This window comes from Podarcis pityusensis (assembly GCF_964106645.2).
Source record: "Podarcis pityusensis genome assembly, chromosome: 8".
Taxonomy (NCBI): domain Eukaryota; kingdom Metazoa; phylum Chordata; class Lepidosauria; order Squamata; family Lacertidae; genus Podarcis; species Podarcis pityusensis.
The window spans coordinates 27,701,787-27,725,784 of NC_138033.1; the positions used below are offsets into that span (position 1 = coordinate 27,701,787).

Sequence of the window (23,998 nt, forward strand, 5' to 3'; positions counted from 1 at the left end):
TGACTTGGGCTGTCAGAGATGTAATTACTTGCCATTCTAAATATCACTTTAAAAACTACAATAGCAAAAAAAGTTATCCAATTCCAAAACTACTGAAGGATGAAGCAGGAAAATAATGGGTCAGCGGCTCCGCAAAAAGGTTGATAGAAATGAAGCAACAACTCCTGTCTCATCATGGGGAAATTATAGGCTGCCTCACTTGCACTTCTCTTATTTTCTGCTGAGTGCAAACAATTCCCTTGCCATCAACAGCAACAGCAAAAGCGATGTGCCCTGTGGTCAGGGAGAACTCCATAAAGCACAATGTCTGCTGACGGCCAAGGAAACTTTCGCTGCTGTTAAGAAGAGTGAAGATAATACAGGTTACACTGCCAAAAAGCTCAGTGGTAGTTCCACCATCTTTCAAATACTAATTTAGCAAAAATGCTCTTGCTTATATTGGCTTATAATTTGAAAGATGTTGGGTTGAAATCCCCACTCAGCCATGAAGCTCATTGGGTGACCTTGGGCCAGTCTCTGTCTCTTAACCAAGCTACCTCGCAGGGGTGTTATGAGGATAAAACTGAGAGGGTACATCCCCTTGAAAAAGACATAGCATCAATAAATGTATATGTTTGGTGTTCAATAATTAGCTGGAGTCTAGCAAGCAGCTGTAAATGGGTAGGGCTGCTAAATTCAGAGGTTCTTCTGGGACAATTAGGCTCCAGTCCTGTACCCACTTTTCTGGGTTTAAGCTGGAATCAGGCTATGTACATATTAGTGATTCAAACCACAGTGACATTCTCCCCACATGCTGCATTTCAAGTCACTTTTTAATGTTGCTGGTCATACCAGAGAGGGGGCAGGGGTGTCTTAACCTGATTTGTTTCCCTGCACCAAACTCCAGTTCACTGAACCTGTCGTCTGCAGCGATTGGGTGAAGTGCGCACCCCTCAGATTAATTGCTGCTTCTGTTTCCTAAGTGATGGAGGCTGTTTGAAGGGAAAGCGAGCCAAACAGGAGTATCTCTCAAGAAGCTACAGACGACCTGTGGATTGTGGCTAACGCTGTGTGTACTTTGTCCCAAACACCAACAGTGGGACCACACTGGAGCCAGACTAACTAGTAATGTGTACACATCCACCAGTGGGATGTTCTCCTAAATAGGAAGAGACAAGACTGTCCTGTTAATTAATGGGGATTACCAGCAGGCAGCTGTGGCATTTCTATGTGATTCACAACAGCAGGATTATGTGGGTTAGGTCACTTCTGATTGATGGGTTGAGAAGCACACCAGGAAGAACAAAGACTTGTGTGATGTCCAATAGTGCTGACCGCTGACCAGCTTTCTACATCTATCTCTGGGTTCCTTTAACAGGTAAATGCCTGTAAAATGTTGAGAGTCTATGAGCCTACCTCAGGTCATTGGAGGTCATGCTCAGGGTGCCCCCTCTTCCTGGGATTTTGAGGGTGGCAACGAGAGAGGAATTTCTCAGTGGTGGTGCCACACCTGTGGAATGCTCTCCCCAAGGAAACTTGCCTGATACCCACTTTACATGCCCAGGGCCCTAAGTGAAGACTTTTCCTTCTAGTATTAAAAGCTAGAACAGGTCAGGTCAAACCTTCTTTGCTTATTGCCAGTGTTCTTTGCAAAAATTCAAAACAGACTCAATGGTACACAGTAAATCACATTTACAAAAACAAATACTGAAAATACTTTAAATAAGAACACATTAAGTAAAAGCCTGAATCAGGATTTGTATTTTTTTAAGCAATGCAACACTTTGTTTGTTGTTGCTGTTTTGTTATTTATACTTGTTTTTTCTCGGCCAGTGACTAAATATTGTTTACTGTGGCTGCTTGATCATCTGCGCTTTAGACAGATATGTTTTGTTTTTAAATGTAAGTTAGCAATAAGCTCCTGTGTAGTTGACACATAAATTCAATGATCATAATCATAATATAAACTTGTTATTCTTTATGAAGTCACTTAAGCACACATATTCTCAGTCACCCATATCTATGCATCTGTCAAATTCTGCTGTGCTTTGTTAAATCTCATTGATGCAATTTCTAGACTTTTGGACTTTGTAAAGGTTCTTGGTGACTCAGTAAAAACAAGTTTACTTCCTTTATTTGTTTCCTTGTGGTGATTTAAAAGGAACTCTTGTCATTGTTTACCATCTAATTGTAGGAAAGTTTCTCATGGGGGATGAAGATTAAAACAGTGCTCAAAGCTGATAGTCTAGTAAAAAAAAACCTGAAATAACTGGAAATCTTGGTATTTCAATGGGCCTCTTTGGGCCTTGGGGGGAAGTGCTTGTGATGTTATTGATATGCAAAGCATGTCTATCATCCCAGAAATGAAACCTGGGCAGAAGCGTAAAGCAGAGGAGGTAGTGGGTGGCAAGTAATAATAGAAAAAGCAACTAAAACAACAGGGAATATGTAGAAAAAGCAGAAATACAAACTAGAAATGAAAGTGGCCCATATTATTATTATTTTGTTATAAAAAGCTTGGGTTGTATCCAGCTAAGCCGTACTCAGAGTAGAACATTGTTTTCAGTGAATACCAAATTTGGGGGGGGGGGATGTTTAGAATTCTAACAGGGCAATTCTACACGTCTACTTAAAAGTAAGTCCTAATGGAACTTCCTCACACGTACGTGGATATAACAGAAGCAGGGGTGCCAACTTGGATAAAATATTGAGGGAGGGCAGGTAAGCCCCACCCTGAATAATCAATCACAAGATGCGGCACACCACACGCAAACCATTTGAATGACAACACCCAGGGCTTTTTTCTGCTCAGTTCCAGCACCTCTCAGGTGTACGCCATTTGCTATGGAGATGGCTAGTGAGACCAAAGCCAGTGAGCGTTTGCAGCTGAGTTCATCTACATCAGTTGCTCACCTAAGGTCACTAGGATGTCCTCTTAGGCAACCAAGGAAAGGCCTTTTGCTGACGTGTGCCCACTTCAGCATTGCTACCTGCTTCTGAGTCACATCCTGGTCCTTCTGATAAGCTCTGCAAACCTACACAAGGCAGGGAGAGTGCAAAGCTCAGTGACAGAATACATACGTTACTTACAGAACTGTTCAGGCCACATCCACATTATGCATTTATAGTAATGTATAACTTTAAACAGTCATGGCTCCCGGGAAGAATGGCAGATGAAGGTGATGGACTACATGGAATTGGCGGAAATGACTGGCAGAATCCGAGACCAGGGAGAAGAGTTGGTGGAAGAAGATTGGAAGAAATTTAAAGTTTACTTACAGAAACATTGTAAAATTAAGGAATGTTAGAAGGATGTTGGAATGAAGTAATGTGGTTTTAGCAGAGATGCTGTAAAGGATTAAGAAAAAACAGATTGTTAAATGGTGAAAGGAGGGAAAGTTACATTATATTAAGATAAAATAGAGGACAAAAATTGGAAAAGATGGAAAGGACTTGCTGAAATAGCTAATTGAACTAGAATAGAAAAAAGGGAGGTGTGAGGAGGTCAAGGAAACAAGTAAATGAAAGACAAGTTATGAGAAGATTCATTGTATTTTTTTTCTTTTTTCTTTATTGTGATGTGATGTTCAGTTTTTGCTTAGTATGCTGTTTTCTATTTTTTCTTTTTGTAACTTTTCAAATTTTAATAAATATTATTAAAAAAAATAAAATAAACAGTCATGGCTGCCCCAAAGGATATTGGAAACTGTAGTTTGTTAAGGGTGCTGAGAGTTGTTAGGAGACACACCCACTCCCTCACCCCGTTCCCCTCATATAACTACAGTTTCAGTGTGTTGTGAGAAAAAATGGAGGGGAAGAATCATGTACACCACTTTGAGCTCCCAGTAGGGAAGAAATATAATAACAACAACAGCAACAACAACAACAATTACTATTAGTAGCAGCAGTACCATTATGGGCTTGGCTCCAACAAAGTTTTGCTCAGAGCACACCCACTGAAATTAATGGGTATGACTAACCTAGTTGCATTAATTTCAGTGGGTCTATTTTGAGTAGAACTTAGTTGGGTACAACTTCTTCTTCTTCTTCTTCTTCTTCTTCTTCTTCGTTTTATATTTTTAATTGATCTTATATGTTTAAATGTTTTCATTTTTAATTGCATTGTTTTAACTTTTTGTGTTTGGCACCCTAGACTCCTTTGGGAGGAAGGGTAGAATAGAATAGAATAGAATAGAATAGAATAGAATAGAATAGAATAGAAATGCAAGATAGTGAAGATCTGGGTGAGGGCATTAAGATATGCAAAGCAGTGGCAGGGGGGCTCAGGATTTGATTGGAAGGAAAGGGTTTCCTTTCCTCCTGTACCATTTCTCTGATTAAATCACCTCAATCAAAGCAATTGTTTGCCCAAGAGCAGAAACATCAGTTGCTCCACACCTTTTGTGAAGACTTATTGTTTTGCCCAGGCTTTCTCTGCCCGATAAGATGGAACTCTGTTTTACATGTTTGAATCCTCTGGATATCTGTTTTATTTCCTTTCATATTGCTGTTTTATTGGTTTTAGGCTGTTTTTTCATGTTAATGTTTTAATGATGCATTATTTGCTCTTATAGACTACAGATCACTTGGCGACTTTTGAACTATGAAGCAGTTGATAAATGCTATTAAATAAACAAACTAAAGACAGAAAATGAGACATGTATGGTATTTTGAAACAGGCCCTGGGTTCACTCTTGGACAAGCCCAGCCCAGGGAGAATAGGGTGGCTCTATCTTTCTCACGGGAGGCAGTGGCAAAGCAGAAGGTTTCCACACACAAAATATCCAGTGCAGTCGTTGCAATCTCAGGTAACTGGCTTGGCAAAATTCCCAGCAGGAAATGTGGCTAAATATATTACCCAAGCTTAGTGACTCAGAGATGACAGCTGCTGCCCCTATCTAGTTTCAGGGGCGGAATACGGTCAGAGAGGCACTGGATGAATCATAAAACTGTCACAGAACAGGAGTAGTGGAGGAGAACTGGGCAGGCCGGCCCTATCATAAGGCAGGGTGCAGCAGCCTGCCTCAGGGGACAGATTTTGGGGTACAATTAGAATTACCAGTCGCCTAGTTCCTGTATGATATTATTACCAGTAGCACCTGCAACAAAATGTTGGAGTATTACATTCATCCTCAAACACAAGAGTGCTCCTAGTGATGTAGTGGAGGGGCAGTGACATTCTGGGCCTCTTTTTAGAGCAGGAACAATGATGTCATTGTCAGAACACACATGAGCGCCAGAAGAGGAGCTTATAGCCAGTTTGCTCTACCTGGTCCTTTTCTCTGTATTAATGGGGAGACAGGCTAGTGAGCATCCACAATTTACTCTGCTGTGGACATGCCCACAGATGTCTCCATGCTAACGTGCTTCCACTTTGTATCGAAAGAAATAATATCAGCATTAACTGGAAACGCCTGCGTTTGCACGCATGCTGGTGGTGGAGAGGAAGGGGCATGGTTCATTGGCAGAGCATCCAATTTGCACGCAGAAGGTCCCAGAGTCAACCCCCAGAATCTCCAGGTAGAGCTGAGAAAGAATCCTGCCTGAAACCCAGGAGAACCTCAGTAGACAATACAGACATAGAGGGACCAGTGGTCCGACTTTGGGATCAGGCAGCTCCCTACAGTACATTTCCAAGCACAATTCAAAGTGTTGGTGCTGACCTTTAAAGCCCTAAACGAACTTGGTCCAGTATACCTGAAGGAGCGTCTCCACCCCCATCATCCAGCCCGGACACGGAGGTGCAGTGCCAAGGGCCTTCTGTGGTTCCCTCGCTGCAAGCCTAGTTACAGGGAACCAGGCAGAGGGCCTTCTCGGTAGTGGTGCTCACCCTGTGGAACGCCTTCCCACCAGATGTCAAAGAGAAAAACAACTACCAGACTTTTAGAAGACATCTGAAGGCAGCCCTGTTTAGGGAAGCTTTTAATGTTTAATAGATTATTGTATTTTAATATTGTATTGGAAGCCACCCAGAGTGGCTGGGGAAACCCAGTCAGATGGGCGGGGTATAAATAATAAATTATTATTATTATTATTATTATTATTATTATTATTATTTTGATTACATTGCATTGGCATCTACCTTTTTATTTGAAACCATGATCCACACCTTAAGGTCAAATCAGGGGTGTTTTTACCCTGCAGAGTAGTTGGCAGTGCGGGTTTTACTTCAGAATGAAAAGCCAATGTTAACTGTGTTCCAGATTCTTTTAATAAACAATGCCTGTAAAGTTTTTTTGGTTTTTTAAAAACTTTTATTTAATTATATGTGTTTTATGTGTTGGAACTTGGAAGACACCCAGAGTGACTATAAGTGTGTTATAAGTATTTCCCACACATACCTCCCTCGCCGCTGCAAAGCAGACTGGCACAAATCTTCTGGAACCTGTCTTCCCTAGTCATCTGCTCTCTTTCTCTCTGCTTTTATTTTTGCCTACTGTTGGGTCTGTGTAGGATAATGGCCTCCATTACTTAATTCTATGGCTACCGAGTTATTAGTCTGAACAAGCAGCCAGGAGACTCAGCACTCGCTGCCAGCACCAAAGATATTTCATTGGCTTTATAGCCTAAATACTCTGTCAGGGGCTTGATGCATTAGTTATTTCTCCTTATATTTCTTTCTTTCTTTCTTTCTTTCTTTCTTTCTTTCTTTCTTTCTTTCTTTCTTATATGCATCCCAGGCTTAAAAATATATGTTTGTCCTAGCCTGCTTAGTTGTCCTTGTGACAGGAATGGACTTCACTGAATTACTCTTTGTAAAGGCATAGAATTCTTTCCTCATTTGGAATGGCACTAAAGGCTGCAAATATAAGTATATACAGTGGTACCTTGGGTTAAGTACTTAATTCGTTCCGGAGGTCTGTTCTTAACCTGAAACTGTTCTTAACCTGAAGCTCCACTTTAGCTAATGGGGCCTCCTGCTGCTGCTGTGCCGCCGGAGCACGATTTCTGTTCTCATCCTGAAGCAAAGTTCTTAACCCGAGGTACTATTTCTGGGTTAGCGGAGTTTGTAACCTGAAGCGTATGTAACCCGAGGTACCACTGTATCTCTATGGGAATAAGGCCCATTAAATGCTCTGAGTGTTACTGGAACTCGCATCCTACATATCTGGGGGAAAGGGAGAAATTATTATTTGAAACCCACTTATCATTTGGAAACCAAATCCGGGGTAAGCACAGTACCCTGCCCCCGGAGTCTCTTGCTGCTAAAAGATTGGGGTGCAGACACATAATAATACTTTACTTAAGTGAAACAGCTACAGGAATACAGTAGAGCTCAGGAAGACCTTCTAGTTCAGACAAGGCTTGATGGGAGCTGGAAGTCCTTTATACTCCTCCTTTTCCAGAGTGATCCAATGGTTGGCCTGGATGGGAGGAATCGTCTAGCACCCAAAGGTGCTGAGAAGTTGCTACCTGCACTTCATCAGATCACCACAGGAGGCAAGCTGTGCACAGATCCCCGCAGCTCCTGACATTGTGTTCCACTGGCTTGTCTTCCATCTTGGCCACCTGACTCCGTCTATCTTTCTCATTGGCTGTCTTAGGTTACAGACGGTTCTATCAGTAATCACAAGGAACCCAAAGATAATTCCCAGTTGTGGACCTTTCTGGGTCCAAGTCTTCTAGTCCAGGTTTGGCCAGTGGCTGGGAAGCAGAATAGTAGCATAGCAAAGCGAAGTGTAGGAGTGTGTAGCTACAGGGTTATACTATTTTTTCCAGAGCACAGGAGCAATGGCATTTTCTGCTAGAGGGCTAGGGAAATTGATGGACCGTCTTTGCTCTGGCATGTGAATGAGGTGATAAGGAGGCTTTCGAGTTTGTTTGTGACAGCTTAGCATAGACCAAGTCAGAGAATGAGGACAATAACCAAGCAGAGGCTATATATGTTTTTTCTTTGATGTGGTTCCTGCTTTGTGGTAGCAGTTTAAATGGCAATACCCCTTTACAAGCTTGCTTGAATTTCTAATTAAAAACTAAAGGTAAAGGTAAAGGTAAAGGTACCCCTGCCCGTACAGGCCAGTCTTGACAGACTCTAGGGTTGTGCGCTCATCTCACTCTATAGGCCAGGAGCCAGCGCTGTCCGCAGACACTTCTGAGTCACGTGGCCAGCGTGACGGCGAGCCAGCGCAGCACACGGAATGCCGTTTACCTTCCCGCTGGTAAGCGGTCCCTATTTATCTACTTGCACCCGGGGTGCTTTCGAACTGCTAGGTTGGCAGGCGCTGGGACCGAACGACGGGAGCGCACCCTGCCGCTGGGATTCGAACCGCCGACCATGAGATCGGCAAGTCCTAGGCGCTGAGGTTTTACCCACAGTGCCACCCGCGTCCCTAAAGAGAGAATTTCAATTGCATAAAGATCTTTTGTTAAAGCTTAACATGCTGTATACGTTGAACCTGCAGTCAGACGTAAGCAACTCTGATTTCCTTGGAGCTTGCTTGCAGAAAACAGCATAGGATTGAAGTCATGCCACCTAATAAATTAGGTATTGTGCTATGTCCTGCTTCTTTTGTGTGTGTGTTTAATAATGGATCAATACAGCTGCTTATATGTTCAGACTCTTCTTGGGGCTATAGGCTGTATTGCCTCATAGGCTGCAGACACACTACACCTTTAAAGAACATTCCACTCCGCTCCCCGGACACTGCTATGTACTCCTCACAGAGTTTCATGTCTCAGCAACTACAATGCCCAGAATTATTTGAAGGAGGAAACACGGGCTTTAAAGATACTGTATAATAGTCAACTATACTGTATACAGTATGAACTTTATTACGGTCGGAGACCAGGATTAAGAAAAGCATATAGATAAAATAGCAGTTGGGATTTTTGACCGATAATTGTTAGGGCAAATGAGGACAAGGAAACAGGCATAAAACATACGAATAAAATATTAAACACAGATAATGGATGGATAAAAAACTAATAATTAAAACAGATAAGAGCTAAAAACCAACAAAGACACAGAGTTAAAACAACTGTAAGAGCATATGAACTAAAAGACTCGCAGATAAAACAACTATAAGAGGCTGCAGAGTAGAAGCTTCTTAAATAGAGGACACTCATAACGTTAAAAACTGCTGTGCAAATATGGTTAAAACAGACAATTAAAACAATATACAACACTAAATTTAGAAACAATGTACAACAATAAACTGTCCCAGGGAGTTGGTATACAGTATAATATACCAGGTAAAGTATGGTCTGGTGATGGCACATCCCCACCAACAGGTGGCAGTACAGCACACCAGTAAAGAGTTGGGCTAAATACAGTGGTACCTTGGGTTACTTATGCTTCAGGTTACATACGCTTCAGGTTACAGACTCTGCTAACCCAGAAATAGTGCTTCAGGTTAAGAACTTTGCTTCAGGATGAGAACAGAAATCGTGCTGCGGTGGCGCGGTGGCAGTGGGATGCTCCATTAGCTAAAGTGGTGCTTCAGGTTAAGAACAGTTTCAGGTTAAGAAAGGACCTCCGGAACGAATTAAGTACATAACCAGAGGTACCACTGTACATTTTAAATAAGAGAGAAGCACCTGAATGAGAGAAGCAAAAAATTAAAATACAAAGGAAAAAATTGGCACTTGACAAATCAGATGTAGCATTTTGTATTGTTTTGCTCTTGCCTTTTAACCGTAGGCGATTGAGCAGCAACCAGTCATTGCTGTTCTGCTTTAAGCATACAGTGTTAGTGGCGTAGAATTTCAACACCCAGTACTGCCTCAATACAGCTGCACGCTTCTGCCACTGTGCTCTGTTAAAAATGGCTTCTCCATGTGAACCAGGAAATGATCTCTTCAAACAATGGAATGACTCTTCTTTTCTTATCTCTGTGGCTGTGATCTCTTGGGTGACGCGGACACCGCTAGACAGTTGAACGCTCATGCGTACGCAGTCCGTTTCCCTCCCACCCCATCCCCTCCACACGGCCCCAGGCTCTGGCAACCTACGCTACACCACTGACCTAAGTACACTTCCTCAAAACATGGAGGCTCCGTTTACCCATCTCGTCTTATATTAATGATTCTATTGGGTCTTGTGCTTTTAAAAACTAGAATAGACTGGGCTTGTTCCATAGCTCACAGATTCCTGCACATATACTCCATTTTTGTGCATGTGTACACAAAGTGAGATTTCTCATGTCCCCCTCCCACTGGGACAGACCTACTAACATTGTAGGACTGTGCCCCACACCCAACCTCATGTTTAACTTGCCTAAGGATGAAATAGGCAAAATAGGAAGCAACACACTAAATTAGCCACCCGTGTGTGAGAGAGAGTATGAAAACACTAATTGAGGGAAGGTGGATAGAGAACACCATTACACACTAGTTTGTAAACATGCCCACGTGTATACAGACAACATGGATAGTAGATGACGTTATCGTGCAAAGGTGTGTACAATTGCAAACCACCATGTACAAAAGCAGACTCTTGGGGGGGGGACAGCCCCTGTGCATTCATAGGCTATGTGTGTACACAGGCTTAAATGGGAACCTAAACAAATTTGAATACACTAAACTTAGGTGCAGACAAGCTCTAGAATGCTCACAATGTTTTTGTGAGGAGGTTATATATACAGTGGTACCTCAGGTTAAGTACTTAATTCGTTCCGGAGGTCCGTACTTAACCTGAAACTGTTCTTAACCTGAAGCACCACTTTAGCTAATGGGGCCTCCTGCTGCCGCCGCGCCGCTGGAGCACGATTTCTGTTCCCATCCTGAAGCAAGGTTCTTAACCTGAGGTGCTATTTCTGAGTTAGCTGAGTCCGTAACCTGAAGCGTGTGTAACCTGAAGCGTATGTAACCCGAGGTACCACTGTGTGTGTGTGTGTGTGTGTGTGTGTGTGTGTACACATATTGCTGCAGACAGGTGGGGAACTAGAAATGAGAATGGAAATGGGTAGTTTAATCAATCCCTATACAATGGTTAGATAATGCTGATCAGGGGCTTATGAAGTCTTCCAAATGCAGCAATCTCCCTGCCTGCCTTCCTACCTACACAGAAACACCACAAGAGTTTAACCACACCACTGAGCTCTTAGGAAAGGTGATGCATAGCAAAGCCACAGGAGACTGAGTGCATTCTTTGGCTGACAGACTCCTGCAGAAGTCAAGAGATGGAGAAATAATAAATACTTCCCTGCTCTGGCTTGCAACTTAAAACACTTCTTGTAGCTCGGAGGAAAATCTAACTCTGGAAGGTGATCTACAACTGAGGTTGACTGGAGTGCTGATTAAACAGAAAGGAGGGTTTTTCCCCCAATGCTTGTTCCAAGAAGAGATGCACAACAGAGCATTTCTACTTAGGAGAGGAGGGTGAACCTTGGCCAGTTACCACCCAGTCAGGAATGGATGCCCTGGCAGAGCCAATGAGTACAAGAGGCATAGGGTGTGCAGTGCCCAGTTGCTGAAGGAGGGCAACATAAGGAACCCAGGCGGTGGAATGGAGAGGACCTCAGAAAGCATCCAGACCGGGGCATCCCATCTATAAAGCCACCTGGAGCTTTGATCTGCTATACAAAGGGTCCAGCTTTCTTGGGAGAAAAGGTACTTGTAAGATGAAAGTGTTTACTGACTCTAATTTATGTTTATTCATTTATAGAAGCCGAAGTACATGTAAAGACATTTGTGGAAATGTGTCCCTGTTGCCTCATGCTACTGCTTTGGTTCTCCCTCCCTCCCTCCCTCTGTTCCTTTTGCTGCCTTCCCTATCTGAAATGTAGATTGGAATTTCCTTGGGGCATGGCCTTGTCCTTTTGGAAAGTGCCATGTGCATCAACAGCATTGCATAAATCATTTGCCTGTTTCTTTGAATTATTTGGCTTACACTTAAAATAAGCGCTGCATAGAGAGATGATCAACAATTAGCTGAGCAGTGTTTAACATGTGAGTGTGATGATCATGATGATGGTGATGGTAGGGAACTGTAGGCAGACAGACTGTATTTACTTTCTTTTAAAAAAAACTGCAGTTGTAATTCTATATGCACTTACCTGGGAGTAAGCCCCATTGATCGATGAGGGTTGGTTGTGGGGGAGTGAGAAATGTTCTTATTTTCATCTGAGGAATGTTGGAGAGTTTGAAACCAGGCTGAAAGCCCCCATGGTAGAGTGGGATATATAAATTATAATAAACATGAACTGGAACTACAGTTTTAATGTGCTTGTGGCAAGTTTCCCTTAGTTATAACAAGCAGGGCTTCTTTGAAGATACTTTATTAGTGATGCTAATCAACGCTCCACGACTGAACAACACATGAGTCTTCCCACAGCTTAGACTTGCTAAAGCAAGTTGGACAGATCCTATGAAGAGAGACCTCTTGTCAAAAGAATCTTTCCAGGTAAAGGTTCTGCAGATCTGGTTTTCAGAAAATGGAAATATTGGCTTTGTGGAATACAGCTGATCATAGTATCACAGGAAGGTCTTGTGCTTGTCCAGCAAGCATCCAAAATCACTCTTGAGCAGCTTCTTGAGCAGCTTGTGGAAGTGCTTCACCTGAGACTCTCTGCCAGGGTACATCCACTGGAGGAACTTGCACAGAGGTTTAACTGAGTACACCTCAGAGGTCTTCTTCAGCAGCTTATATTGCGTGGTGGTTATGTTCCAGGGATGGCACGTATATCTAAGAATGCATATACTCAAACTGTGCCCGTGTGTGCATCACCCTTCCAGAGCCTTGCCTGCCTGGGGGTGTTTATGTGAGATCTCTCGAGAACTCAGACAGCCCTGCAAGATCTCATAAGAGCATCACTGAGCACACATGCTGAGTGCCTTGCCTGGTAAAGAAGGCAGAGAATTTAAAAGTTATTTTGTGCTGGGTTTTCCCAGTTTGTGGAAAGAGCTTTTAAGCTCTCTGCCTTCCTTACTGGACAAGGCCTGCTCAGGACCTGGAATGGCTGGCCTGGCTGACCCAGCAAGTTTTAACCCCCTAGGTCAGTAGTTCCCAAACTTTACCAGGCTACTGATCCCTTGGTTCCATAAACTCATCTCAGTGCATACTATCCTACCCTATAAAAAACATTATTCATAATAGTGTTTTCCACAACCCACTAAGGAAGATAACACAATAAAAGTCAAAATAGTAGCAATTATTTACACATTGAACTTGATCCAATGATAGCACTTTTTCAAAGTCTGTTAGTCATTTATACCTTCAGTGCCCCCCTGCCACCCTCCTGCTGCCTGGCTGAGGTGAATTTGCTGCATTACTGAGGAGATGGATCACTCTCACTTCCTGAACTGGGAGTAAAGGCAAAAGAGTGGCAATTGGGGAAATGCAAGGGAGCTGCCTTGTTCTGTCAGACCACTGATCCGCCTGGCCCAGTATCAACTGCATGCTGAGGCTCTGCTGTTCGCGTGTGTGTGTGTGTGTGTGTGTGTGGACAGGACCAAGACTTATCAGATGTTTTGTTTTGATTTGTTTTTAAGTAAATGGCCACCATCACCAGCAAGGCTTCCTGGCTGACAGGTGCCTAGACTGCCCAACAGATTTTGCAAAGCACCAAGAAAACCTTAAGCACAGGCAGGCAGGCAGTTTTGCAAGAGGATGCTTAGGCGGGTGACGTCATCACCACAAGATGGCGGAATAGCTTTTCTCTCCCCAACCCCAGGGCTCACAGATGTTTACATTAGATAACTCAAAATCTTAAAAACGCTTATCAAAATAGCAAATTCTGTCTGGACATGTTACAATGCTCATAATTAGAACAAAAACAGGTGGGGCTGATTTATTTTGTAAAGAGATTTACTGTGGTTAGAATGGGGTAAGTGAAGACTTCTAGATCTCTTCAGAGATTGCTTGTTACAGGAGAAAGCAAATGGCTTAAGCCACTTTTAACGCAGTTGTAACATAAAGAAGAGGGCTGCCCTCTAAATGGGAAGGGTTTTGAAGAGATCAAGGGAAAGGGGAGCAGAGAAGGCAACTTGTAGAGCACAGACCCCTGTCTCAATTCAGTTGGCTTCACAGCAACAGTCTGCAATGGCAGTTACAGCCCTCCCCCTCAGCACTCACCATTTGTGGCAGCTGGACAAGCACTGGTCCTTCCAACTCTGAGATTTGTTGAAACACAGCGCAAAAGTCGAGAAAAGGTGGCAAAGATGCTGATTTTACGATGGAGATTCCTTTAAAACTTAGATCAGATATAATGAAAGACTGGGATGAAACCTTTGTTGCCCCTTAGAAATCAGCTCAGAGAACTCACAGCTCAACTGGGGGGGGGGGGGGCAACTTCAGTCACTCCGGAGGCTAAGGAAACAAGTTTAAAAAATAAAGCAGTCCTAAAATCATTTGCCTTGGAACAACAGGAAATCTGGTGCATGTTAGCTGACAACGAGGACAAAAATAGAAGGGAAACTATTTGGGTGAAGGGGCCCCCAGAAAATGTGGAAAATAATAATATTATTGAAACTTTTGTTGACTGTCTTAATATCCTTCTTCCTGATTTAAATCTGAAATCAGAGGGTATGAAAAGAGTGCACTGAGCTCTTTATCCCAAGCCCAAAGTAGGGGAGCATCCACACGATGTAATTGCTAGGTTTGAAAAAGTTTCCACTAAAAAGTTTCCACTTTACAAAAGCTACGCAAAATTGAACAAATAACTTGGAAAGGTGCTTCCATCCTTGCTTTTCAAGATCTCAGCCAATTTATGCTTAACAAGAGATGTGAAATGAAATCTATTACAGAAGCTCTTCTCAGAACCGGAAATTTTTGTGGGAGAAACTAGCCTACTCTTCTTTTCAGCTCCCTCCCCTAGACCTGGTGTCCCCACTGGGCATCTTCAGGCAGCTGGTACCTTTCCATCTTGACCCCCTCATGTCTAACAAGCATTCTGCAGCCAAACTCATCCACCTCTCTCATCTCTTTGATCACATGATGTGTCTCTTCCCAAATCCCTCAAAGGCTTTCTGTTCATTCCCAGATCCAGCACAAGCTCCATGACCTTCCTGTCAAAGTCCTCTGTAGCCCCCACAGTAGTTTTCTCTCTGCTCTCGTATCCTGATCAGCTTTTGTCAGTGACCTCCACTGCTTCAGCTACATCACTCTTAGCCATCTGAGGGCCCCTCCACGCGTCCCATTTATTGTGCATTCATAATGATTTGTGCTCATGATGGTGTTGGGGCAGTTACACACAATCCTGCTTTCAGTACTTTTTTGAGGCTTCAAAGGATTCAGGAGGTTTGTTTCCTCCAGCAGGTACTGTTTGGTATGCAGGCACAGAAGGAAAAAAGGAGCACTGAATTCTCTCGCAATACAGTGGTACCTCTGGTTACGAACTTAATTTGTTCTGGAGGTCCGTTCTTAACCTGAAACCATTCTTAACCTGAGGTACCACTTTAGCTAATGGGGCCTCCCGCTGCCGCCACACGATTTCTGTTCTCATCCTGAGGTAAAGTTCTTAACCCAAGGTACTAATTCCAGGTTAGCGGAGTCTATAACCCGAAGTGTTTGTAACCTGAGGTGTTTGTAATCCGAGGTACCACTGTACGTTGCGGCAAATCTTTCCGGATTCTCTCGCAATATGCTGCTGTTATCTCTTTCTGCTCTGTGTGCAAACACAGCTGCACTTGGTGACTTTTTCCTCTCTTTTCCACTCCAAAAAGGCACAAGATAAGAGCCATGTTCTCTTCAGCTAAGAAGCAATCCTTCTTCTTAATACAGCTGAGACTGTAAACCTGTCATTTTTATAACCAGTCTTGTTCTTTTCCCACGATGCTCTAGTTCCTGGATTCCTCTGTTCCTGTTTTTCCCCAGTGAAAAATATTGACAGGGTTTTAGGTGTGCTTTTGCCTCATCACCTGTCAGCCTCTAGATTTTGCACCCAAAGTCGCACAGACCTACCACAAGCATGCCACCACACTCAACTTCTAAGATTTGACTTAAGGAAAATGGGTGTGTGGCCCAATATATAATAAGAATAATAATAATAAGAATAATAATTTATTATTTATACCCCACCCATCTGGCTGGGTTTCCCCAGCCACTCTGGGCGGCTTCCAACAAAATATTAAAATACAATAGTCCGTTAAACATTAAAAGATATGTGGGAAACAGCCAATTCGTATGTGTGAATGCATTGCTTAATGACAGCATCATCAGGTGTGCATCTCACAGCCCAAACCATAGAGAGAATGCCCATCTCATCTCATCTGTACCTGCCCATCTTCTTACATCCAGTCCAGGGGACAGCATTGCCTATGAGCTTCCTCCTCCTCTCAGGCTGGGTATACACCATACATTTAAATCACCCCCAAAAGAAAGCTTCCTGGCAACTGTAGTTTGTTGACAGTTTGGGGAATTGTAGCTCTGTGGGGGGAACTACAGCTCCCAATATTCCTTTTGGGGGAGTTGTGCTTTAAATGTATGGTGTGCACATAGCCCAAGTGTTGCCTTTGTAGATCTCAGCAGAGGAGAGGATGGGGGCAAATTAGAATTAATTGGCTCCTCTCATTGGCACTGACTCCATCTGCTATTGGTCTTCCTGCTTTCTGCTGCACCATTCCCAGTGGGCACCAGCCACCCCTGGAGGCAAGGGAGCAATAAGTTTCTCCTTGACACGTTGCAGCGGGAAAGTGGTGTACAGTACTCTGTTTCATTGGAGGTTTTAAACAGAGGTTGGAAATGTATATTGATTCTGTAGTTTGACAAATACTACGGTTTGATGCATTCCTGTCAGCCAGGAAGCCTTGCTGGTGATGGTAGAATTTGTAAAACTATAGGATCAATATGGATTGTGGCTAATGTTGTGTCAGTGCGGCTTCAGAAATTAGCAGTGGGAGTGCAGTGGATGCAGAGTAAGCAGTCATATGAACATACCCAAATAACTTTGTATGAACATGGATTAAAGACCAATCACTGGAAAGGCACTAAGTGCACAGCAAACAGGACTCTGAACATAGCCCAAATTTCCAGACAGCAATCTTCACAAGATTGGCATTTATAAGAAATATGCTCAAATGTCCCTTACTGGCAGAATCACTGTTGTTGCTTCTAATGTGCCTACCTGTTTGTTTGCTTTTCTGTCCTGCTCCTCATTAGGGAACAACAGGTTTTTGCAGGGTTCCAAAGAGGGCTAGTTCTCAGGTGTCTGATGATGTCCCAACACCCCAGCAAGGGCCCATTGCTGCCCCCCGCTACCCTGCTCCTCCTCCTCTTCATTCACCTGTCCTTTCTAAAGTGTGCAAGAAGATCAGGGAGAAAGAGTAACAGCCTCCATTTCCCTTGCATTCTCTGTCTGGGCAGTGGTACGGACTGGGTCCAAAGGAAGAGAGTAACAAGGGGGACAACCCAGGAGGAGGGTTCACTGAGACCATCTTGCCCAAGGGCTCTCCAAATTCTGGAGCTTCAAAACCTCCTTGAGAAGAGAGACAACAGTGGGACAAATGAAATTAGTGTGAGTGTCACAAACAAAAGTGCTCTTTGCAAACAACTCTTTTTAGAACATTGCTTACATTTTCTGGTGGTGGCAACTGTTGACACAGAGATCTCTGCCCCACAAGCCCTTTGCGGTGGCCGCCTTTGGAGAGCTGTTCCGCTCCTGCCACCTGCTCTCCTGTCAGAGCTGATGCCTGCCTGCTTTCCTTCCATTTCAAAGGCCGCACAGAGAAAGCCAGGCACAGAATCCTGGAAAGTCCCAGCACAGATCAAGCCAGCGCTGAATCTCACATGGTCTTCTTTTTTTCTACCACATCCCTCTACTCTCCGACATGCCATGATTCAGCTTTTGCAGGTTTCTGTGGTTCTTCTCTTGCAAAGGCTGTTACTTTGTGGTTTTAGCTCTCCAGACATCTGTTCTTCCCACAGACTCTTGCGGAGATCAACATTCGGGCTGATTTTGTGCAACTCTTTCGGATCAGGTGAGGAAATCGCAAGAAGTCAGCCAGGTAGGTCCTTCCCAAAATTTCATTTTACAGCGGCGTTTATGACAAAGTGATTGAATACTGTAAAACCAACATTAAAACCTTACGAAGAAAATTGCATTTGATAATTGCACATGCATCTGAGAAGCTGCAGAGTACAGTGTGCTGCTTTTGAGAGCCTTTCTAAATAATCCAGGTTCTCTAGTCAATAAATGTGCAGTAATTCATTGCAGGAGAGTGAGATGAAATTGAGAGAAAATCTCAGGGATCTCAATAAGTCTTTAAGGCCTTTTTTGAATGTTACACTAAGTTGTGGTTTAGCTTTATATGAACAAGCCTGCTCAAGCTTCAGGTGTGCTCCAAGGGAGAACTCTGAGAATGTGCTGGAGTCAGAGAACAAAAACACCTACTTTCAATTTTAAATTAATGACAGTTCTCTGTCAGAATCCATGGAATAGGGATTACCTTAAATCAGGAGTGGCTAAACTCTGACCCGCCAGATGTTGCTTTCCTTAACTACATCTCCTGTCATCCCTGACTATTGGCAATGTTGGCTGGGGCTGATGGAAGTTTGAATCCAACAAAATTTGGAAAGCCACAGGTTCTCCATTCCTGGTTCAAACTACAGATAGCTCAAACAAAGCAGGAGCAAACCATGGTTTGTGATCCTGGCTTGTTCACTAACCAGAGTGCACACAATCCAGAGTTTGGACATAATGGGGAACTCTTGTTAGTTTAAAATGCTTCTGATCTACTGACCATGCAGGAGGAGAGATTGTGAGGTAAGGAGCATACATGTTTTGAGGCTCAGTCAGGCTTGTTTATTTATTACTAAAGCATAGTTGGGCATTATTCCTGAAGCAGCCCACTGTTTTTTAAATGCTCGCTAATGTTATCTCTCATTGGGTGGGATTGTAAAGAGTGGAACAGCTCATTAGCAGAAATGCTGAAAATGGCTGGCCTTTATCAAATTCTTATCTTCTGTAATATAGAAGGCTGTGTACACATGGCACCTTTAAAGCACCTTTGAAGTACATTAATTCCCTCAAAGAATTATGGGCTTTGTAGCTTGTTATGTTAAGGGCTGCTGGGAATGGTAGCTATATGAGGGGTGAATTACAGCGTCCAGAGTTCTTTGTGGTAGTGTGGATGTCCTTTGAATGTGCTTTAAATGTATATTGTGACTGCAGCCTTACTCCCCTTTCTTCTATCACTTTTGCATTTCACTGCAAATTGTTGGAGGAAGGACAATGAACAACACGATGTCAGAACATGGGGTTTCAGCTGCAGCCCCACAGTTTTTTGCAAAGTGTGATTCTATCCTATGCAAGGTACACTCTCCTAATTAGAAAGAAGGTGAATGGATGTTGATGTGCTAAGATGGAGCTTCGGTTTCAATATTTTCTCTTTAAAAGTGGCTAGCAAAAGACTCCTGAGAAGCTCAGAAGCAGGGGATAGCCATATCCTGTTGTTTGCCTCTAAGAGCCAGGAACTGTACCTATACTTAGGGATGGAAGAGGAATTCAATTCAGTTCACATTTGAAGCTGAATCTATCAAATTCACACTTTCCAAAACAATATGAGAACCAAAACACAGCCATCATTTGAAATTCACACTTACCTGAATTTTGCACTGCACTTCTCCAACCAATGTTTTAAAAAGAGAGTATGTTAAGGGAAAGTGTGCATAGAAATGAATGTGTTAGTGAAAATAACTTACCAAAATACATTATATTAGGAGAAATTGCTCACCAAAAGGGTGTAAATTTGTCACAACTACATGGAAAAAGGTGTTATTAGGAGAGATTTACATTAAAATGCTGAATATTTTTCTTGAAGACTTTTTTTAAAAAAAATAATCACATATTGCTACAAGAATGTGGAGAACCGAATATAAGATTACAGAAATGAGAAGCTGCGGAAACAAAAATAGAGCCTTCCTTCCCTAGCTATGTTGCCTTTGAGTGTGGCGGTTTCCTTTAGCTGTCATGACTAGATGTTTCAAGGAGTTATGTCAGGTAGCCCAGGTTTACAAAAATCCAAAGCACAGACCAGAATCTATCCAGAATGCTGTGTGCTTGGCAGAAGCAAACATTAGAAAACAGGAGCTAGCAAAAGCAGATGTGGTGCTGTAAAAAAGCTCTGGAGGCAAGAGGTTATAGGGAATGTCATGTAGTTGCGGACCCTAACCCAGGGCTTGGAATAAGGCTTCAAAGCCCATTTAATTGAGCTCTATTAGTAGCATCAGAGGCTGCCTAACTTCTCTTTGCTAGATTCCCCCCCCAAAGGGTTTCTAAGGGTATTCTAGTTAAAGAAGTATGCTTGTGAAAACAGGAAACATGATGGAAACAACTTCCTCTTCAGAAAGAAAACGCCTTTTAGCACTTCTGCTTCTATTATATCATTGTTTTGGTTTTCCCATTAGCTGCTTTATACACAGGAGCACAGAGCATGTCACACGCTGCTAGCCTTAAATGCACAAACAGTTCATTACATAACGTCATCTGCATGCACTCAGCCTCAATAAATAACTAGCAGTTTTGCATAACCATGCATGTACAGGAAAAGAAAACATATAAATGAAATGTATATCTTGTTTTTAATCTTTTAAAGACAGTGTAGATGCACCAGTATAGTGCATGAAAAGATGAAGAGGCTTTGCTTCCTGCATGTTCTTAAAAGGCTACCTGTGCTGTTACTCCATTGTGGAGGAGTGGGACACTTCCAGACAACCTTGTTACTGAACATTCATTCTGCCTTTTTCTTTTAACAAAATGTATATACCACTTACTAGAGCAAAAGACCTCTAAGCAATTTACATGATGCTGCAGCAGGGGTCAGCAAACTTTTTCAGCAAGAGGCCGGTCCACTGTCCCTCAGACCTTGTGGGGGGCCAGACTATATTGCGGGGAATGAACGAATTCCTATGCCCCACAAATAACAAAAGCACACATTCTACTCATGTAAAAACACCAGGCATGCCTCACAAATAACCCAGAGATGCATTTTAAATAAAAGGACACATTCTACTCATGTAAAAGTTTTAGATTTAGAAGACGATGGGGCTGGATCTGTCCCCGGGCCTTAGTTTGCCTACCCATGGTGTAGAATGTTTATTTAAAATACAACAAACCCATTAAAAACTAGTTACATAATTGTTCAAAAAAATCATTAACATACAAAACCCAGGAAGCATCCAATGATGTAAAGAAAAGGGAGAAATGCACTGCAAAAGTGCTGGATAGGATTATTATTTTATCATTTAATTAGCTCTTTGAATTTTGGCTCAGGTACCTTTTGAAAGTGTTCCTAGTTTCTTTACAAACTGCTTAAAATTCTCCATTTCAAAGATCTTGCAGGACAAAAGTGCCTCAGGATGACTTTTGAGCAGTTTGTAAAACATAAAGACTGGCAACATCAGCCCCCTCCATATGGGAATCCCTCGCAGATGACCATAGTGCCTGGAGACAGACCACAGTAGTGACCAGAGGAGAAATGACCACTGGGAGGACTGCAGAGAGAAGAAATGCCATGGTGCATCTGCAGCAGCACAACCGAATGCCTTCATTTGCCCCAGCTGCAACAAAATATGTCTCTCCTGTATCAGTTTCAGCAGACACTATAACTCTCCAACAGTTTGACTTCACCCTCAAAGGCGCACTCCTCCATTGTCTCCCAAGACAGCCAGATGACAACTTGAAAGGAAACAAAGAAGCCTTTGAGCCAAAACATGCTGGGCTAATTGAATAATAAAATAGCCATCCTCTCCAGCATCTTTGAGATACATTTCTCCTTTTTTGCTGTGAGGCCTAATAGAAGACACAAATGTGACTGAGTAATTTTGTGCAATTCTTTAAAATGCAATTTTGCGTTTAAAAAAAATGAAGAAAAAGAAATGAAATGCAGTATATAGTAAAACGAGGAAGGAAGGAATCAACCAAGGAAACTATGCAGCTAAAAAGGGCGGTGTGTGTGTGCGTGTGGCAGATAGAACTTAGTAAATACAGGGTGGAGTTGAGCAGAATACATTGATGGCATTTGTACACTATTATATATTTAAGTTCTCTCATTTCCAACTCTCTTGCAGTTGCACCATAAATACTGCAAAAGAAGACAACGCCTTTCAGAAGAAAGCTTGCTCACTCTTGAGTTCACCGGCATGGAGAAGTGCAAGAACACCACGGCTGGCACCTCTCAATGCGGCTCCAGTGCAACGCCCATGGAATGCTACATGGTACTTGACAATTCAGCTCAGACTGTCATTGCCGTGCTCTGTTACAGCGTTGGGAGCCTTTGTATCTTGGAGAACTGTTTGGTGCTATACCTCATATTTTCTTCCCCCAAGATCCGGAACAAGCCTTCCTACCTCTTCCTTAGCAGCCTGGCCTTGGCAGACACGCTAGCCAGCGTGATATTTGTCTGTAGCTTTGTCGCCTTCCATGTTTTCAATAAGATTGATTCATCAAAGGACATCTTCTTGCTAAAACTTGGAGGGGTCAACACGTCTTTCACAGCCTCCCTCGGCAGCCTGCTGCTGATGGCCTTTGACCGCTACATCTGTATCCTCAGGCCGACAGAGTATAAAGTCCTTGTCACGAGCAGAAGAGCTGTGGTGGCCCTGGTGATGCTGTGGGTCATCATCATGCTAATTGCTTTCCTGCCGTTGCTGGGATGGAACTGCTGCCACCTCAGCTCCCCCTGCTCCGAGCTGTTTCCTTTTGTCGACAACAAATATCTCTCAAGTTGGATTGTCTTGGTGGCCATCCTTCTGATATTTATTGTCTATGCCTACATGAATGTTCTTTGGAAGGCCCGCAAGCATGTGGTGTACATGGAAAAGTACCACATTCAAACAGGCCAGCAGAACACAAAGGTGAGACTAGATGTCACGCTTGCCAAGACCTTAGTGATTGTCCTGGTGGTTCTTGTGATGTGCTGGTCACCAGCCTTGGCTCTCATGACTTACAGCATCTTTGCCGAACTAGACAACTCCATAAAGCAAGCGTTTGCCTTCTGCAGCACACTCTGTCTGGTGAACTCTATGGTGAACCCCGCTATCTATGCCCTAAGGAGTAGGGAGTTGTGCTCCTCCCTGAAGAGAGTCTGCTCCTGTTTTGGAAGACTGCTGGGTGTATCTGAGAGCAACCCGGAAGTGGAGAGCACTCAGAAGTCCTGCCCAATCGAAACCATTTGCGATTAATTTGTCGCTGGAACAGGGGCAGAACTGATGAAGGTCTGCACTCCAAATGGCAGCAAAACTTATACATAGAAACTGATGTTTTATACTTTGTTTGAAGGGACTCTAGAGCTTATTTTCTACATGAGTTTGACTTGCCCTTTGAGTATGGTAGCAGTTTTTCAGTTGCAATGATTTCCCAGTTTATAGATCGCAGGAACAACTCCATACAAACCATCAAATCACCAGCAATGGATGTCAAGGACAGTATGAAACCAGGGCCATTAAAGTGGTCCACCTCTGGAACAGACTATCAGGTCTGACCATTTGCAACAACAGGGTGGCATTTGGAGAGTTTATTTGTTATTTAATAAAAAGTAAAGTGGGAGCACCTCTCTACACTGTGCAAACACAAACTCCAATTATTGTGGGCCAGGATTGGACACAATCAGGACTACTCAGATGTCATATTTATGTGGGAGAGCAGAAAAAGGCAGAATGTAACACTTTGGGAGCTGACCTTAGCTGAAGAGAGTTTGGGAGGCTAATACACAAATAAAGAAATATTGGGTGCAAAAATTGGCTTCCTAAGAATCTCTGCTTTCACTTTGTGTAGATTTATTTAATTAATAAAAGGTATCTAGTCCTTACGAATGAAAAAAAATTATGCTTGGCAGTATGTGATAAATTTGTGCAGGCATGTCTTAATCCAGAGAGAGGTCTACATGCAATTTCCAGTGGTTGTGGGCAGAGCCTCACCTTGAATAGTTTCCTGTCCCTCTTCATCCACAACAAGCAACAGCTGGAACGAACTACAATGTGCAAAATAAAAGAAAATTATATTGTGCTGGCTGTAGACTTTTCTGTTATTTTTAGTACAGAATCTAAACCATCTTACTTCTTGATTCCTATACTTAAAAGAACACATACTAACTCCTGCTTCCAGATTTCCAGATGAAGGATAGAAAAAGATAACCCTTCTCA

The 23,998-nt window shown here is 42.9% G+C and overlaps 1 protein-coding gene across 4 annotated transcripts; it reads left to right on the plus strand.

Moving 5' to 3' along the window:
• Positions 1 to 10,889: 10,889 nt before the first annotated feature.
• CNR2 (cannabinoid receptor 2) lies at positions 10,890 to 23,861 on the plus strand. Of its 4 annotated transcripts, none has more exons than XM_081015616.1 (3): positions 10,890 to 11,529; positions 17,783 to 17,862; positions 21,926 to 23,861. In XM_081015616.1, the coding sequence occupies exon 3, from the start codon at positions 21,998 to 22,000 to the stop codon at positions 23,036 to 23,038; it is 1,041 nt and encodes a 346-aa protein (XP_080871742.1). In that variant the 5' UTR covers positions 10,890 to 11,529; positions 17,783 to 17,862; positions 21,926 to 21,997; the 3' UTR covers positions 23,039 to 23,861. The 4 variants fall into 4 exon arrangements, with proteins under 4 accessions (XP_080871742.1, XP_080871741.1, XP_080871740.1 ...); XM_081015615.1 differs by lacking the exon at positions 10,890 to 11,529 and adding an exon at positions 13,753 to 14,070 and having other exon boundaries at positions 17,574 to 17,862; XM_081015614.1 differs by lacking the exon at positions 10,890 to 11,529 and adding an exon at positions 15,902 to 17,372.
• The last annotated feature ends 137 nt before the right edge of the window (positions 23,862 to 23,998 follow it).